The sequence below is a fragment of the Sinocyclocheilus rhinocerous genome, unplaced genomic scaffold, assembly GCF_001515625.1.
Source record: "Sinocyclocheilus rhinocerous isolate Xijiao unplaced genomic scaffold, SAMN03320098_v1.1 scaffold778, whole genome shotgun sequence".
Lineage (NCBI taxonomy): Eukaryota > Metazoa > Chordata > Actinopteri > Cypriniformes > Cyprinidae > Sinocyclocheilus > Sinocyclocheilus rhinocerous.
The window spans coordinates 557,751-574,476 of record NW_015650332.1 but is presented as its reverse complement, the minus strand read 5'-3'; the positions used below and the strand labels follow the sequence as shown (position 1 = coordinate 574,476).

Here is a 16,726-nt window from a genome sequence, read left to right as displayed (position 1 = left end):
GGGAACCATGGTTACATACGTAACCTGAGACGTTCCCTTCCGAGGGAACTTTGAACTGCATCCTCTAGGGGTCGCTATGGGGAACGGTATACCCACGCCACCATGCTGAGGGGAGTGCATGCCAAACAGGCGAGCACTAAGTACCAACTCAACCAAATCAGAGGAGCTGCTCCTAGGACGTTTCTGACGGCTGTTAGTGATATGATCCCCTACGGCCAAAAGGCCCGAGCTGTGCCAAAAAACTTACCTGCAAGGGCTGGCTTATGAAAAACCCAAGCCCAGGGCAAAGCTCAAGGCTTGGAATCATAAAGAAAGGATTCCTTTAAGGGGATACAACCAAGAACCAGGGCTGGCAAAAACCCATATCCTGGCTTGTAACACAGGGACTACTTCCCGCTCTGAGAGTATAAAATACCCAGGGGACTTGGTAGCAAAACCCTGTCTACAAAGTGTGTACACGGAGAGTGCGGCCCAAGGTAAAACCGGGGCCAGAACCAACTCAGAGAAAGGGGATGATGTCAGCATCGCGCCACCCTTACCCAACAAGGGTTTTTAAAAAAGGTGCACAAAAACTAGCGTGTAGGCCTGAGCTGTGCCAAAAAACTTACCTGCAAGGGCTGGCTTATGAAAAACCCAAGCCCAGGGCAAAGCTCAAGGCTTGGAATCATAAAGAAAGGATTCCTTTAAGGGGATACAACCAAGAACCAGGGCTGGCAAAAACCCATATCCTGGCTTGTAACACAGGGACTACTTCCCGCTCTGAGAGTATAAAATACCCAGGGGACTTGGTAGCAAAACCCTGTCTACAAAGTGTGTACACGGAGAGTGGGGCCCAAGGTAAAACCGGGGCCAGAACCAACTCAGAGAAAGGGGATGATGTCAGCATCGCGCCACCCTTACCCAACAAGGGTTTTTAAAAAAGGTGCACAAAAACTAGCGTCCAGATTGTAAAGACCCACCCGCAGAAAGGGGAGCACCATGCTCAGAATGCAGATAAAACTCCCAACAGGGGGAGCTGCAAACTACCACCATAGAAATAATTGCCCAAGGAAGTCACAAAAAGACTTTACTACTTGGTGTGCATCATATGATTATGGGAGCTGCGCTCTCGATCCTAGGCTGAGGCAAGCCCTCAGGCTCAGCCAAATAAACCCAGCTCAGGTCTAAAGATGCCCCTCAAGGCAAGACCGAGCAACCCTCAAAGGCCCGCAGGTCCTGAGGTTGCAGTACTCATACTGAGGACATGAATGATCAAGGAGGCTTCTCGGGGAAGCCTACCAACTCAGAGTCGAAGTCCAGCCAGCACAAGGTTTACAAGCCATCAGGATCCTGCCAGCCAGCATAAGTGATGTATCCTCAGCAAGGCTCACTGGAAGAGAAAGGAAATGCTTCCATCTAAGAATGAAACAGTATAACATACATGTTAGAAAAAGGAATCTCAGCGGAGACTGAGATATTAAAACAACACAGGACAAGAGGAACTGCAATTCAAAAAACTAGTCAAGGCTAGCAAAGAAGACATGGATCATACTCACTAGGGCTGCACAATTAATCGAAATTCTAATCGCGATTACAATTATGGATGCCACAATTACGTAATCGTTCAAAGCGGCAATTAACGGCATGCAGTTGCATCAAACAATGGTATAAACATCATTCAATGTCAATTGTGATAATCGTAATTAATAATCGCAATTACAATTTCAAGGGAATAATCGACAATAATGATTTTTGTCATAATCGTGCAGCCCTAATACTAACCCACCATGGCTCACACACCTGTCTCCCCCGGACCTTCAGTAGGTAGTACTATGAGACATAGAAACTTACCGGAACATCATTGGTCCAGCCGGAGACTGTAATGCCGGTTGCATGGAGGTTCTTACCATGATTAGGGCAGGAAAAAGTTAACAGGGGAATTGGGGGAGGAAGACGAGAGTAGATGTAAATACCCTAAGAGGGAGATCTGTCCCGGTCCGGACGAGAGTGTTGGGAACGCCTTGTCTGGATCACCTCCTTCAGGTCTTGCCTCTGACCCCTCGACTCGCGCCGCCTTCTAGACCTGCCCGCAGGCGGAGGAGGGGCACGAGTCGCGACACTAGCCTTCTGAACCTGTCCTTAGACCAAGACGGGCCAGGACCCCTTTGTTCAGGCTGAGACCTGGGCCTTCGTGGGATGAAGGACTTAAAAGCAGCTGAGCGCGCCCTCGCCTCCTTAAACTTCTCGACAACCGTCTCGACGGAAGTACCGAAAAATTTAGAAGGAGAGACCGGCGCATCAAGGAGAAAGCCCCTCTCCTTCGCCCCGATGTCAGCCAGGTTCACCCACAGATGTCTCTCCATTACCACCATAGCCGCCATAGATTTGCCCATGGCAGTAGCAGTCTGTTTGGTGGCACGGAGAGCGAGATCCGTAGTGCGGTGCAGCTCAGACACTTCTTCAGGGGAAAGACCCTGACCTTTATCCAGGTCTTTCAGCAGGTCAGCCTGGTAGGCTTGCAAAATTGCCATGGTATGCAATGAAGTCGCCGTCTGACCTGCTGCTGCGTACGCCCTGCCATTCAGACAAGATGTCATTTGAAGGGCTCTGGATGGCAAGGAGGCAGTCTTAAGAGAGGATGTCTCTCCCATAGCGAGATGGCAGGCTCATTCTCTTCAATGGGGGGTACCCTCTCATATCCGCTCTCGCGCATCCCCTCTATGTTGGCATAACTAGTCTGATGAAACCGGTGGATGCGCGAAGAGAACAGATTTTTCCAAGTCTTCTCAATCTCCACATGAAGATCAGGAAGAAATGGAAGACTCACCTGGGCTGGAGGGTTATGGTCAGAAAGATAGCGCTCATCGAGTCGACCGCGAGGCGCCACCTTCTTAGTCCGCTTCTTGCCGTGGCGCATTCCATAACCTCAAGCAGCTCCTCATACGCAGGGCAGGAGGTTTGAGAGGACTCAGTCTCAGCTTCCTCGTCCCCCTCTGACATCTCCTGCTCTTCCTGGCCGGGAGCCAGCAGAGCACTAGCCACTGGATCGGATGACGTCAGAGAAATAACATCATCCTCCAGCAGCTCACTCTCGTCCATGACCGATGAACGAGAAAGGGAAAGCCCCTTCTTTAATTCATCGGCCAGGTCCACCTGAGACCCCCATGAGCTCAGTTTCCTCTGTGCCTCAGCAGCGGCTGGTCCTGAGCCCTGAGGAACCGATGGCTGACCCTCTTTCCTCGAAAAAAGGGCCAAACGAGAGCGGAACTTCCTCATGGAAAAAAAGCTCACAATGAACGCATGCTGCCCCCTCAAGGACATCACGCGCGTGCTCTTCGCCCAAACATATGACGCAAAGGTCGTGTGTGTCATCGGGTGTCAGATAACACGGACATGGATCCACACATCTCCTAAACGCCTTGCTAGTGCTAGTGCTTGCCATAAAAGTAACAAACAGAAACAGCGTTCTTACCAGAATGCACTTCAAACAAAACAGTCTCTGAAGACGAAGAAGAGGATGACGTGTTCTCCTGGCTCCCTTTTATACTGTGGTCACGCCGGTGATGACGTCATAGGCTGTCACCGGCCAATAGCATTGGTGTGTTTACATGTATGCTTCAGACACCGGTCACGCTGGAATCCACACATCTCCTAAACGCCTTGCTAGTGCTAGTGCTTGCCATAAAAGTAACAAACAGAAACAGCGTTCTTACCAGAATGCACTTCAAACAAAACAGTCTCTGAAGACGAAGAAGAGGATGACGTGTTCTCCTGGCTCCCTTTTATACTGTGGTCACGCCGGTGATGACGTCATAGGCTGTCACCGGCCAATAGCATTGGTGTGTTTACATGTATGCTTCAGACACCGGTCACGCTGGAGGCGCCATAGCGACCCCTAGAGAAAGCAGTTAGTTCACAGTTCCCTCGGAAGGGAACATGTTCTTTCTTTCTTTCTTTCTTTTTTTCTTTCTTTCTTTCTTTCTTTCTTTCGACCTTGCGACCTTTCTTTGTTTCTTTTACCTTTTTTCATTTGTTCTTTCATTCTTTCGACCTTTCATTTATTTATTTCTTTCGACCTTTCGACCTTTCAGCCTTTCATTTGTTATTTCTTTCTTTTGACCTTTCAACATTTCATTCAGGATATATTTGCAAATCAAAGGAACCAGACTAGAGCATGTTCTTTCTTTCTTTCTTTCTTTCTTTCTTTCTTTCTTTTGTTCTTTCATTCTTTCAACCTTTCATTTGTTATTTCTTTCTTTTGACCTTTCAACCTTTCATTCAGGATATATTTGCAAATCAAAGGAACCAGTCTCGCAGACTAGAACATGTTCTTTCTTTCTTTCTTTCTTTCTTTCTTTTTTTCTTTCTTTCTTTCTTTCTTTCTTTCGACCTTGCGACCTTTCTTTGTTTCTTTTACCTTTTTTCATTTGTTCTTTCATTCTTTCGACCTTTCATTTATTTATTTCTTTCGACCTTTCGACCTTTCAGCCTTTCATTTGTTATTTCTTTCTTTTGACCTTTCAACATTTCATTCAGGATATATTTGCAAATCAAAGGAACCAGACTAGAGCATGTTCTTTCTTTCTTTCTTTCTTTCTTTCTTTCTTTCTTTCTTTCTTTCTTTCTTTCTTTCTTTCTTTCTTTCTTTCTTTCTTTCTTTCTTTCTTTCTTTCTTTCTTTCTTTCTTTCTTTCTTTCTTTCTTTCTTTCTTTCTTTCTTTCTTTCTTTCTTTCTTTCTTTCTTTCTTTCTTTCTTTCTTTCTTTCTTTCTTTCTTTCAACCTTTCATTTGTTCTTTCATTCTTTCAACCTTTCATTTGTTATTTCTTTCTTTTGACCTTTCAACCTTTCATTCAGGATATATTTGCAAATCAAAGGAACCAGTCTCGCAGACTAGAACATGTTCTTTCTTTCTTTCTTTGTTTTTTTCCCCGTTTTTTTTTTCTTTTGTTCCTATTTTATTTCTGCATTCATATTTCAAACAGGTGTATATTGTGTCCTTATGGAAAGCAATGGAGCTGAAACATGAGCTATATATTTCCTTTCTTCCCTCATCACCTCAAACCCCAGGCCTTGCGTTTTTGCGTACGTCTGCATACTCATGTCTATACGAATGTGAGAGATATTTTGTGTATGCAAACCCAGAGGTCTCATTTATTCACCTGCACATAAAATGCATCTGATGTACTTTTGTGTGTCTTGCTTGTATAAGGAAGTCTGGGAAAACATGAGTAAGCCACACATTTAGCTTCAGGCACACATTGAAGATTCTCCTCAACAGTTGCGATGACAATGGCAGCGGCAACAGAGGAGTAAACGGCAAAAAATAATAAATAATAAAAACTGATAGCCTCCTGTTGTGGATTTGCAGGAAAGGAGAGTCATAATGATGCATATGATTTTCATATTTCAGCTAGACTTTTTTGTGATCTCATTCAAGACCCATGCATAAACTTCGGTGAGCCTGGAGAAAGGCTAACAACGTTTCTTTTCTGACTGAAATAACATCAAAGGATCTCATCCTTGAGTGAAAGAGAGTGTAAGTGTGTGTTGTTGAGTGTCTCAGTGTTTGTATGTATCTCATCTCGTTTGTGTTTTATGATGTTTGGTTTCCATGAATGATGCCATAGCAATGATTATAATCAAGGAACTGCTTTAGGAAGGGAAGGACAGGCTGTTTCTCTGTTTTATACATACACGCACAGTCTTTTTTGACACTAATGCCCTTTGAAATTTGCGTGCTACTTCTATTCTTGTTTTCACATTAACGCTTCATTTGCTCATCAGCGCCGAGTAATAAAATTAGCCAGACTATACATGTCAGTTCAGTTAATTAGGATAAGTTTTGTTTGTCTTTGCAATGATTAAAGCAACCCTTTTTGTATTTCCAAAGGTTTGAGAAGTGATCCAGAATATTCCACATGGCTGCTTCCCAGTAGCCTGGTTCTTTCAGTAAGATGGTGATTTAGAATGAGCTCTATGAGCTTCTCGACTGATTGGGAATGCGGCCATGAGTCACGTCTCTGTTCTGTGTTCATTACTCTAATGCTCCCCAGCTTCACACTGCTGATCAAAACCTCACGTTCAATCGCAGAGCTGTTCAACAGAGGGGTGAGAAGCCCACTGGGTCTTCCGGCATGCTGAAAGAAGCGGAACCGGCACATTTTGTTGGCATGATGCTGTATCGTACTTGTTCATCGTTGCGTAATTGGTTTTTTGTTAGATGGTGTGATATTTCTTCTTTTGATCACAATGGCTGGCAAAACAAGGCTGGATGTGTTGGGAGAATAGACAAACGTTGATCATAGTACGTCAACACATAGGTTATCCAGACGTGTACCTGGTTCACTGGTATTGATTTTATATTAGGTCCTTGTCTAATTTAAGTAGGCAATGAAATGATGACTTTTCATTTAATCGTTCTTTATGTGACAAACACATGGCATTTGCTTACATTACTGCTGCCAAGTTATTATCCGACTCTGGTTCAAATTATAAATCTGGCATACTATGAGTATATGAGTCACAAGATTGTAGTGATGGGGGACGGACGTGAACAAACTATGCTACATGCAAATAGTAAAATGCAAATAGCATAGCAGACTGGTAACACTTTATTTTAAGGACCAATTCTCACTAACTAGTTGCTTGTTAGCATGCATATTACTAGCATATTGGCTGTTTATTAGTACTTATGAAGCATATGTTAATGCCTTATTCTGCATGGCCATATTTTAGATTTCTTACGCTCTAAAAAATACTGGGTTGTTTCAGCCCATCTTTGGGTCAACTATGGACTAACCCAACTTTTGGGTTGTACATTTAATGTAAAAAATGTAAAACCCAACAGCTGGTTGGACCCAAAGTTGGGTTGAAACAACCCAGCGTTTTTTAGAGTGTAATCTGACCCCATACCTAAACTTAACAACTACCCTACTAACTATTACTAAGTAGATTTTCCATCTTTGGAATAGCAAAAGAAAAATAGGATTATGTCCCAAAACTTTTCATAAACATTCTGTTATAGACGTCCAAGGCTATGTCCAATTATTTGGCACAAAAATTGATCTGTCTCTTGCAGTAGAACTAAACATGGCTTGTGCAGTGAATTATTGTCTTGCATCTGTTTTCTTTTTAAATATTTATTATTATTTAAATGTACTGTTATTATTTATTTAATAAATAAATTGTATTAACATTTTCATTATTATTATTTTTAAATGCATATTTTTTTGTTGGCAAAACACAATTTCCCATCCTCTCCTGAGCCCCCTACCTCAGCATCCAAAAATTCAATTACAAACAGTTGTCATATTTTCAAACATTTAAGCATAACACATTTCTATCAGTGTTTTCTGTCAACTGTGATAATGCATTATTATATTTCAGAAAAAAAATATACCAGATTTTATAGTATTTTTTTTTTGTTTCCAGTTGCAGAAATATTTAACCAGTGTTATGCATTTTTATACTTATTAGAGTATCATGTTGTTCCCTTAGAAATATGCTGCATTGAAAAATCTGTATGCTTCATGTGAGGAGCTCAAAGTCACTGCCTATGTATAGTTTCAAATCACTTCCTTATGAGGTTTCATTTCAGCCTATGTAGGACGTAGACACCAAGTGACTCACTAGGTATTGGAACAAAGCCAGTGACACAGTATCATAAATGTCTATAACTAGCACAAAATCATTATAGTGATTCACCGTTGCATGAAGTCACACAGATAAATGTACGGAAGCACACGCACACTCGGCCTCCCACTCAATAACACGTTAATAGAAAGAGCAGGTAGGTTCCCCGGCTCACTCACGCACATGGTTGCAACCACAGCCAGTTGCTTGCTGTTATCACAATTTTTTCAGCTTCCTACACGCACACACAGTCCTGTAGATGAGAGAACAGAAGAGTCGTCTTTAGTCTGGGATTTATCACGACTCAGATCTCTTGGTACACACACACACACACACACACACACACACACACACACACGTTTACTGCTCTCACTCTTCCAGATACTAGACAAACATTTACTGGAAAGGATGTTTTTTTCCTGCCTCTTGAGCTTTAAGTGTTTCTATACTCAAGACGTTTTAGTGAGTCAGTATTGTTGCACATTAACAGACCTGTGGGTTTCAGCAGCTTTTAAAAGCAGATATATTTTGTACAGTTTAGATAACTTCTAACCCCCACCATCCTTCTTGCAGCGGAGAAAGTTACGGGTAACCTGACCCAGCTGACCAGTCAGGTGACTCCTGGTGACGTGTGCAGTGTGTACGGTATTAGAAAGGCCATGGGTATCTCGCTACCTAACCATACTGCACAGGATTCGTTCATGCGTCTGACCACAGGTAACAGTAAGCACAAGAAATATTTAGCACGTTCGGCTTGGTGTTTTACGAGTTTTGTTTGTGAAATAACTGTTAATGGCAGTGCATATAAAACTGATTTATCTACTCATAAATTGACATTAACAGGATAATGAGGGTAAATGTGTTTTCTGTGTTTCAGTGGGAGATATAACTGAACCCATGGAGGGAGTGTGTTGAGATCCTCCATCACTGCAGTCTATCAGTTCTGCTTATCTTATGTCATCCCCAATGGTGCTGTTTATAATTTACTTGTGTTTCATTTAATAAACATCTGTTTTTTAAGCATTTTGTGTTTCCATTCTTAAGTTTAATAAAATGAACATTAGAAAGTGAGTAATACAGAAACGGTTCATTTAAAGGGATAGTTCAATCAAAACTGAAAATGTACATCATTTACTCATCCTTATGTTTCTGCACACAAATGAAGATATTTTCTCATCATGTTTGTCTTTCCACTGAAAGTCCACACAACCAAAAACTTTAATACTTCGAAAAAAGATGCTGTTAAAGTAATGAATCTATGAATCGAACGGTTCACTCAGGTCTTCTGAAGAGCACATTTAATTTAGGATTTTAATCACATAAAAGCACATACATAAAGCTTTTCAAATATAGTAAATGGAAGCTCAAATATGCTTGTGGGACATGTGAGAACAAACATCATTGGGTCTCGTGCATCAAACATGTTTAGTTTCCATTTACCATATTTGATGTGCTCTATGTATGCACGCTTATCAATGTTTATACTGTGTTTTTTGAAGATGAGTGTTGGACTTATGGGTTTGTTATGAGGGTGAGTAAATGACAATGTCAGAGAGTAGCATTTGTAAAGGTCTGAATAAAATACTAAACGGTTTGAAAATTCTAGATTTAACATGAGAGCAGTTCACGGTGCTTTGTGCTATCTGCTAGATTCACAAATCCTGTCATGCTTTGGAAGAATTATGTGTAAACCTTAAAGGAAAGTTGTTACATGTGTTACCACTGATGCTTTGATTTAAAGCCAAACTAAAGTTTTGTTGTTGTTGTTGTTGTTGTTTACAAAGAATCATAGGTAATTCTAATTGCCCTTCATGTTTGGCAATGGCAAATTTATGTAAAACCATAATGATGTTTCATAATGACCTCTTGAGATTTGCTACCGTTTTAAGGCAACAAATCATAAATCTGTAATAAATGAACCTGCTATTTGAACAATACAGTCTCATTCTGCAGAAGTCGCCAGAAGGCCTGAGTCCAGTGTGACCTCCGACATACAGTTTCTCTCATCAATTTGGCAAAATGCTAGACAGGAAGCATATAAAGTACACACACACACACACACACACACACACTCCGTCGGCAGCTGAATGTCTGTACCCAGTCTGAGGCTCTGCTCTAATTCTGATTGAGTAACAAGTGAGGTAATGAGCCAGACATCGCTAGCTCTGCAACTGTGTCTCTTTAAGCCTTGCTTTGAGACAATAGGGCCAACATCTGCTGCGTTTACCCACAATACATCAGAACCCTCTGTATCACAACAGTCTGCGCTAAATCTTAACGTATGGATTTATGTTCTGATGAAATACTCTGTAATCTGCTCATTTCTGCGGTATTTAGCATCTGAAGACTTCTAAATACCCATAAGCCTCGGAATTTACCTGTGTGGATGGTGGGAATGTATAATGGAAATAACAGAAGCATCTGAAGATGAATATAATGTTTCGTGCTGCTTTCTCAGTGCCCTTAAATAAGTGATGAAGATTCTGGAACAGGTCTCTCATGTCCTTACAAGATTGTAGCGTGTGTAATTTCACTGACAGTACTGGGTACAGTGCATTCCGAAGCCATCTGTGGCTGCGCCATATTTCAGCATGGCTGGATCGTCTGACAACAGAAGTGAGAACAGTACATTCTCACTCTTGCATCTCTGTGTTCAGCTGTGGCTCTGAGATTTGTTAAGGGATAATAAAGAGTCAAAAGAGCTTCATTTTTCTTTTCCTTTGTGGGGTTTTTGAAGTCCTTTTTTCACAGTATGAGCAGACACTTAAGCTCAAAAGGGCCGTATATCAGAAATGTCAAACTAAGAATATTGATCTGGAAGCCGTTTTTGCCCCTTATACACTTACATTCCCCATACACCCCATATACTGATCTGGCAATAGAGCTCTTTTAACATTATCCAAACAATAGAGTATATTCATTAGGAGAACACAGCTGTGCCGTGTGTATTTGTTTTTCAGGATTTTGTTGTAAGTGAGCATCTGCTGAGATTTTAACCTGGCTTGTTTGTTTGTTTTTGAGTGTGTGTGTGTTTGTGTGTGGATTTACTTCTTATTTTTAAAATTAGTCTCTTGAGCTCACCAAGGCTGCAATTACACACAATATGAAAAATCTATTTAAAATAACTATTTTGAGCAAAAATATTATGTATATCATGTATAATATTTATATATATGATGTATAATATTTTTTTAATTAGTCTCTTGTGCTCACCAAGGCTGCAATTACACACAATATGAAAAAAAAAAATCAATTTAAATAACTATGTTGTATTATAATATATATTTAAAAAATATATAATTTAGCAAAAATATTATGTTATAACAACATGTCTGCTACTCTGTATTCCAGCTGAAACTTCAATAATGCATTTCCTTGGGACATTTTATAGAAAACTGAATCAATTAAATGTTTTGCAGTTATTCATTTATGCATGAACAACTTGTTCTCAGGCAAAATATAGAACTCTGAGTGCAGAATCAGCTCAGCAGTCGGGATGCGTTATGCTTTGAAGAACAGCATTGAAGGACATATTGAATGACAATTCCATTTGAGACCATAGAAGTTTGAAGTACATATGAATTTAATTAGAAGAGAAATGAATTTCTCTCAAATAAATTAGTTTCCTAAGCATTTTCCATTTTCCATAGAGGGCTATTAACTGAAATACATCATTGCAAGATCACAAAATGTGATTCTATGGCTGTCCTACACCAGCATGCACCAGAATCTGTCCAGACGCAAACAAATTCAAAGCGTGTCCACAAACACTCGGGCCTTTTCTGAGTTCAGCTACTGGAAACTAATGCATTGGAATTTATAGATCCGCATGCGTTCTGATTTCTCACGAATACATACAGATGTGAATGAAATTCATGACTTCACCACAAGAAGCCAAGAATCTGCAGGTCGGAATCTTTTTTAGGTCTAAATTTATTCAAACCCATGTCTTTTACCAGCACAAACACAAACAATAGCACTCACACACTCTCTCTCACGCTCTCGTTCTGTCTTACACAAACACGAGCCTGAAATAGGCACTGAAATGGGCACACGCAAACACAATGACAGACAATTACGCTCCCAGTGATATCACACTGATACATCAGCTATTGCCTCAGGTTCGATAAACCCCTTCGTGCCAGGGATTTAGTCAGCCTTGGTGTGTACTCTTCCGTTGCTATAGCGACCTTGTCTTTGTGAGATCCACAAAAGCCCATAATATTCTGCAGACCCTATATCTGCCCTACAGAATCTGTCTCTCATTTAGTCTCACACACTCCACACACACAGCGCGTAACGCAACCCTCCTGCTCTGTGGCTGGGCCGCTCTCCTGCCATTGAACTTTAATTGAGAGAAAAAAAAGACTTTTTATATTTGGAAAATCGACATGTGAAATGTTTCCACACAAACAATATTGTTCCATATATATATATATAAAACTCCACGTAATAATTATTGTGCCATTGCTGCTTTCTGTGTATATCTCACTCTATGTCTCTTTTCCAGCACGAAGGGCCTTGACCTGCAGCTGTGCGTGGTCACGCGTGAGATGGAGAGTGTGAAGGCGGAGAAAAAAACAGCGATTACAGAGCTGGAAAACGAGCGCACTTGCCGCCTGCACTTTAGGTAAGGAAATGAGGGAACAATGGTGCAAGAGAGACAAAAGAACAAGCGCAGCAGATCTCATAGGGTCGTGAGTGCGTGTGTGGATTGTCTGCAGTAGCCACCTCAGCCACGGCACGACAGGAAGAGCTCTGCAGATGGGAAACAACTGTGTGCGTGTGTGAGTACACTTGTGGGTGTTTGCAGGCACAAGTGTGAGAAAAAAAAAACTTTGAAAAGGGAAGGAGAACTAAAAAGAGAACAAGCGTACATTGATTTGAGCAGAATAGATTTATGTGTAGCTGTATACTGGGATTAACTACATGGGGAAAAAAAAGACAAAATCTCAAAATCTTTTGATGTTTTTTCAGGAAAGACTGTTATTATGCCTGACCATTGAATTTCTTATTTCAGTCAGATTACTTGACTATAGCAGTAGTATAAATCATACACTAGTCTAATTGCAAATCAAAATGATTGACTGACATTTCTCCCCCATTCTTGGCAGGCTTTCAGAAGCAGAATTAACATGTTTTATTGGTATGGTAAAATAGGGTTTATAATACTAAAAACATTAAAAAAATACACATAAAAGACAATTACTAAAAGCATTAAAGGTGACATATCATGTAAATCTGACATTTTCTCTTGTTTAAGTGCTATAATTGTGTCCCCAGTGCATCTACCAATCCAGAAAACGTGAAAAAGAACAACCCAAGTAAGCCATGGTAAGCCATTCTCTGCAAGCTTATGAAAAACAAGCTGCTTAGATCTTGCCCCTTAATCTGTAAGTTTCCACCTACGGTGACTCCATTGTGTTTTTGCAAGTGACAACGGTGTACCAGTTCTAATGCCATGGCGAAAGTTCAAGCAAAGCATGCTAACTTTTCTGTCTTTGGCTGCACTGACAAGCACAAAACACAAAAGTCCCAGCCTAAGAGGAGACAAGAGAGCAGTGGATTTGTTGATTTATTTACTGTATATTACGCTGCTGACACAAAGATCTAATATAAACATGCAAATACAAAATACAAAAATTTGTTTCCCAGCTGTTTACCTACACATAACCAAATGTTTTTGTAACTCATGTGTGTTAAGCGCAATAAGACATGAAAGAGAACTTAGTTTAGTACTCACATGCCATGTGACAGCCGCTCTCTGTGCGCTATCTATATATATATATATACCATATATCAGAAGTTTAAACTAATATGGTTTAAAATGCATGATTTCAGTGCAATAGACTTGATAATCAAAACCAGATAGATGTTTTTTTTTTTAGCAGAGTATCTGAGGAACGAGCTGTAAAGGCACAACCCTATTTTGGAAAAGGGGGCAGGGAGCAGCAACTCATTTGCATTTAAAGAGACATGCACGAAAACAGCTTGTTTCTGCTTCCACTCAAAATAGGCATTTTCAAAACGATATAATAAATCATCTGTGGGGTATTTTGAGCTAAAACATACACATTCTGGGGACACCTGAGATGTATATTACATATATTGTAAAAAAAAGGAACATTATAGGTCTCCTTTAATAAATAATATTATTTTAATAAACTTTGATAAACATTTAAAATTATTAAACATAATAGTAATAGTGTGCATTATACAGTAATATTATATACTTTTAATAATTTACAAAACTAACAAACAAACAGAGTGAATAGATGTATCATCCCGAATGTATTTATTTTATATATTAATTTGTAGTTTTATATATTTGAAGGAAGTATCTTATGGTCAACAAGTGTCACAGATCAGCCAGGCTCAACCACCTCACAATCACAGCGAACACCATCACCTATGTTCTAATCACACGCACCTGTCACGGATCATCAATCACTCCCAGCTCCCATTTATAAGCACACACCTCACATCACTCCAGTGTCCGATCTCGTTCCAACAAAGTGGACACTCTCTCTCTGCAATCCTCCCTCGCTCCGTGGATACCCCGTCACTCACCATCGGAGGTGTGTGCTATCCACTGTTTTCCTTCCACGATCTCCTGGGAATCCCCTTACTAGAGTTATCTCTCCTCATCCTCCCAAAGGACTTCCTATCTAGCTTAGAATTCACCTGCCCGTATCCTCTGCCTCACTTGCTGGAAATAAACATCATTGTTTCTCTCTAACCCTCTGTGTGAGTCTCCTTCCGTAACAGAAGATCGGACCTCAAAGGAGTCAGCAAGATGAGTGCTTCCGACCCGTTCCAGGAGATCGTGGATGCCCTCAAGAGGATACTCACCCCTGCGGTTGTCACACCACCAATTCCGCCCGTCACCACCACTGCTCCCTCTTCCACGAGAATACTTACCAGTCCCATGGCCCGGCCAGCGCCCTTCTCTGGTTTGGCGGAGGAGTGCAACGGATTTCTGCTGCAGTGTTCGCTCGCACTGACACAGCAGCCTCAGCTATACGCAACGTGTCTAACCCTCTGTGTGCGTCCCCTGCCGTAACAGAAGATCGGACCTCAAAGGAGTCAGCAAGATGAGTGCTTCCGACCCGTTCCAGGAGATCGTGGATGCCCTCAAGAGGATACTCACCCCTGCGGTTGTCACACCACCAATTCCGCCCGTCACCACCACTGCTCCCTCTTCCACGAGAATACTTACCAGTCCCATGGTCCGGCCAGCGCCCTTCTCTGGTTTGGCGGAGGAGTGCAACGGATTTCTGCTGCAGTGTTCGCTCGCACTGGGCAGCACCTGTTTTCCTGACTGTTTCCCCCACCTTCCTCAGCCATCACCTCCGCACTCCGAAGCCCTCACACTCTGCTCCACGTCTATCGAAAGCCCGATAGAGAAACAGTCAGTAGATGTCCCAGCCTGTTATGCCCCCTTCAGTGACGTATTCTGCCCGCCCGAAGCCTCCCAGTTACCTCCGCACCGGCCATGGGACTGTGCCATAGACCTGACTGAGGGTGAGCCAGTGCCCCATGGAAGGATTTATCCCCTATCACTCCCCGAACAGAAGGCCATGGAGGAGTATATCGAGGAAGCATTACATCAGGGCTACATCCGCCCTTCCACGTCCCCTGCTGCTTCCAGCTTCTTCTTCGTGGCCAAGAAGGACGGGGGTTTGAGGCCTTGCATTGATTACCGGGTTCTAAACAAGAGTACCGTCAAGTTCCGCTATCCACTTCCTCTCGTCCCAGCGGCATTGGAACATCTCCGCGGAGCCACCGTCTTCACCAAGTTAGACCTCCGCAGCGCGTACAACCTCATCCGGATATGTGAGGGGGACGAGTGGAAGACTGCCTTCGTGACCCCTACTGGACACTACGAGTATCTTGTTATGCCGTATGGACTAGTAAACGCCCCCTCCGTATTCCAGGACTTTATGCATGAGGTGCTCCGGGAGTATCTACACCGGTTCGTCCTCGTCTATATTGATGACATCCTAATCTACTCCCGGAGCTTGGCCGAACATCGCCACCACGTTGCGGAGGTCCTGAAACACCTGAGAGAATTCCATCTGTTCCTTAAAGCCGAGAAATGTTCATTCCATCAGTCCTCACTGCAGTTCCTTGCATATGTCATCAACGACGGGGGTATCCAGATGGACGAGAGGAAGGTGGATGCCATCCAAAACTGGCCAGTTCACACTACCGTCAAAGAATTGTAAAGGCTCCTGGGTTTCGCCAACTTTTATCGGAGATTCATCCACCATTACAGTTCCATAACCAGTCCGCTCACCAGTATGCTGAGAGACAAGCCCAAATCCCTGTCCTGGTCACCAGCTGCCACGGAGGCCTTTGACACCCTGAAGGACGCCTTCACCTCGGCACCGCTCCTCGTCCACCCAGACCCCAACAAACCGTTCGTGGTAGAGGCGGACGCTTCCACTACGGGGGTAGGAGCGGTGCTTTCGCAGCAGCAGGGGACTCCAGCCAAACTCCATCCATGTGCCTTCTTCTCCCGCAAACCCAGCCCGGCGGAGAGAAACTACGACATCGGCAACAGGGAACTCCTTGTGATCAAATTAGTCCTGGATTCCTTCGAACCTTCTGCCATGGCCACCAGAACTCTTGGAACCAGTTCCTAGGCTGGGCCGAGTATGCACAGAACTCTCTTCGTCAGCCATCCACTGGACTCACTCCCTTCCAGTGCGTACTCGGGTACCAGCCTCCCCTATTCCTCTGGTCCGGGGAACCGTCGGATATTCCCTCTGTCGATTACTGGTTCCGAGAGAGCGAGCGGGTCTGGGATGCAGCTCACCATCAGTTTCAGCAGGCAGTGCGCAGAACCAAGACAACAGTGGACCTTCGAAGGGCTGAGACCCCATTATACCAACCTGGGCAGAAGGTATAGCTGTCAACACGGGACATCAGGATGCGCCTGCCCTGCAAGAAACTCAGTCCCAGATATGTTGGCCCCTTCACTATCCTCAAACAAATAAACCCGGTCACACATCAACTCCAACTGCCCTCACAATACAGGATTCACCCTTCCTTCCACGTATCACTACTCAAACCTCACCACCCTTCTGTTTCTGTCTCCACAGAGCCTGG

The 16,726-nt window shown here is 42.7% G+C and overlaps 1 protein-coding gene across 1 annotated transcript in view; it reads left to right on the top strand.

Annotated features, from left to right (window-relative positions):
- LOC107711768 (trichohyalin-like) overlaps nt 1–16,726 on the top strand; it is a 160,560-nt gene that overhangs the window by 21,572 nt on the left and 122,262 nt on the right. Inside the window, exon 4 of the mRNA XM_016516814.1 lies at nt 12,123–12,242. Within this exon, the coding sequence (XP_016372300.1) occupies nt 12,123–12,242 (120 nt within the window). The remainder of the gene's footprint in view (nt 1–12,122; nt 12,243–16,726) is intronic.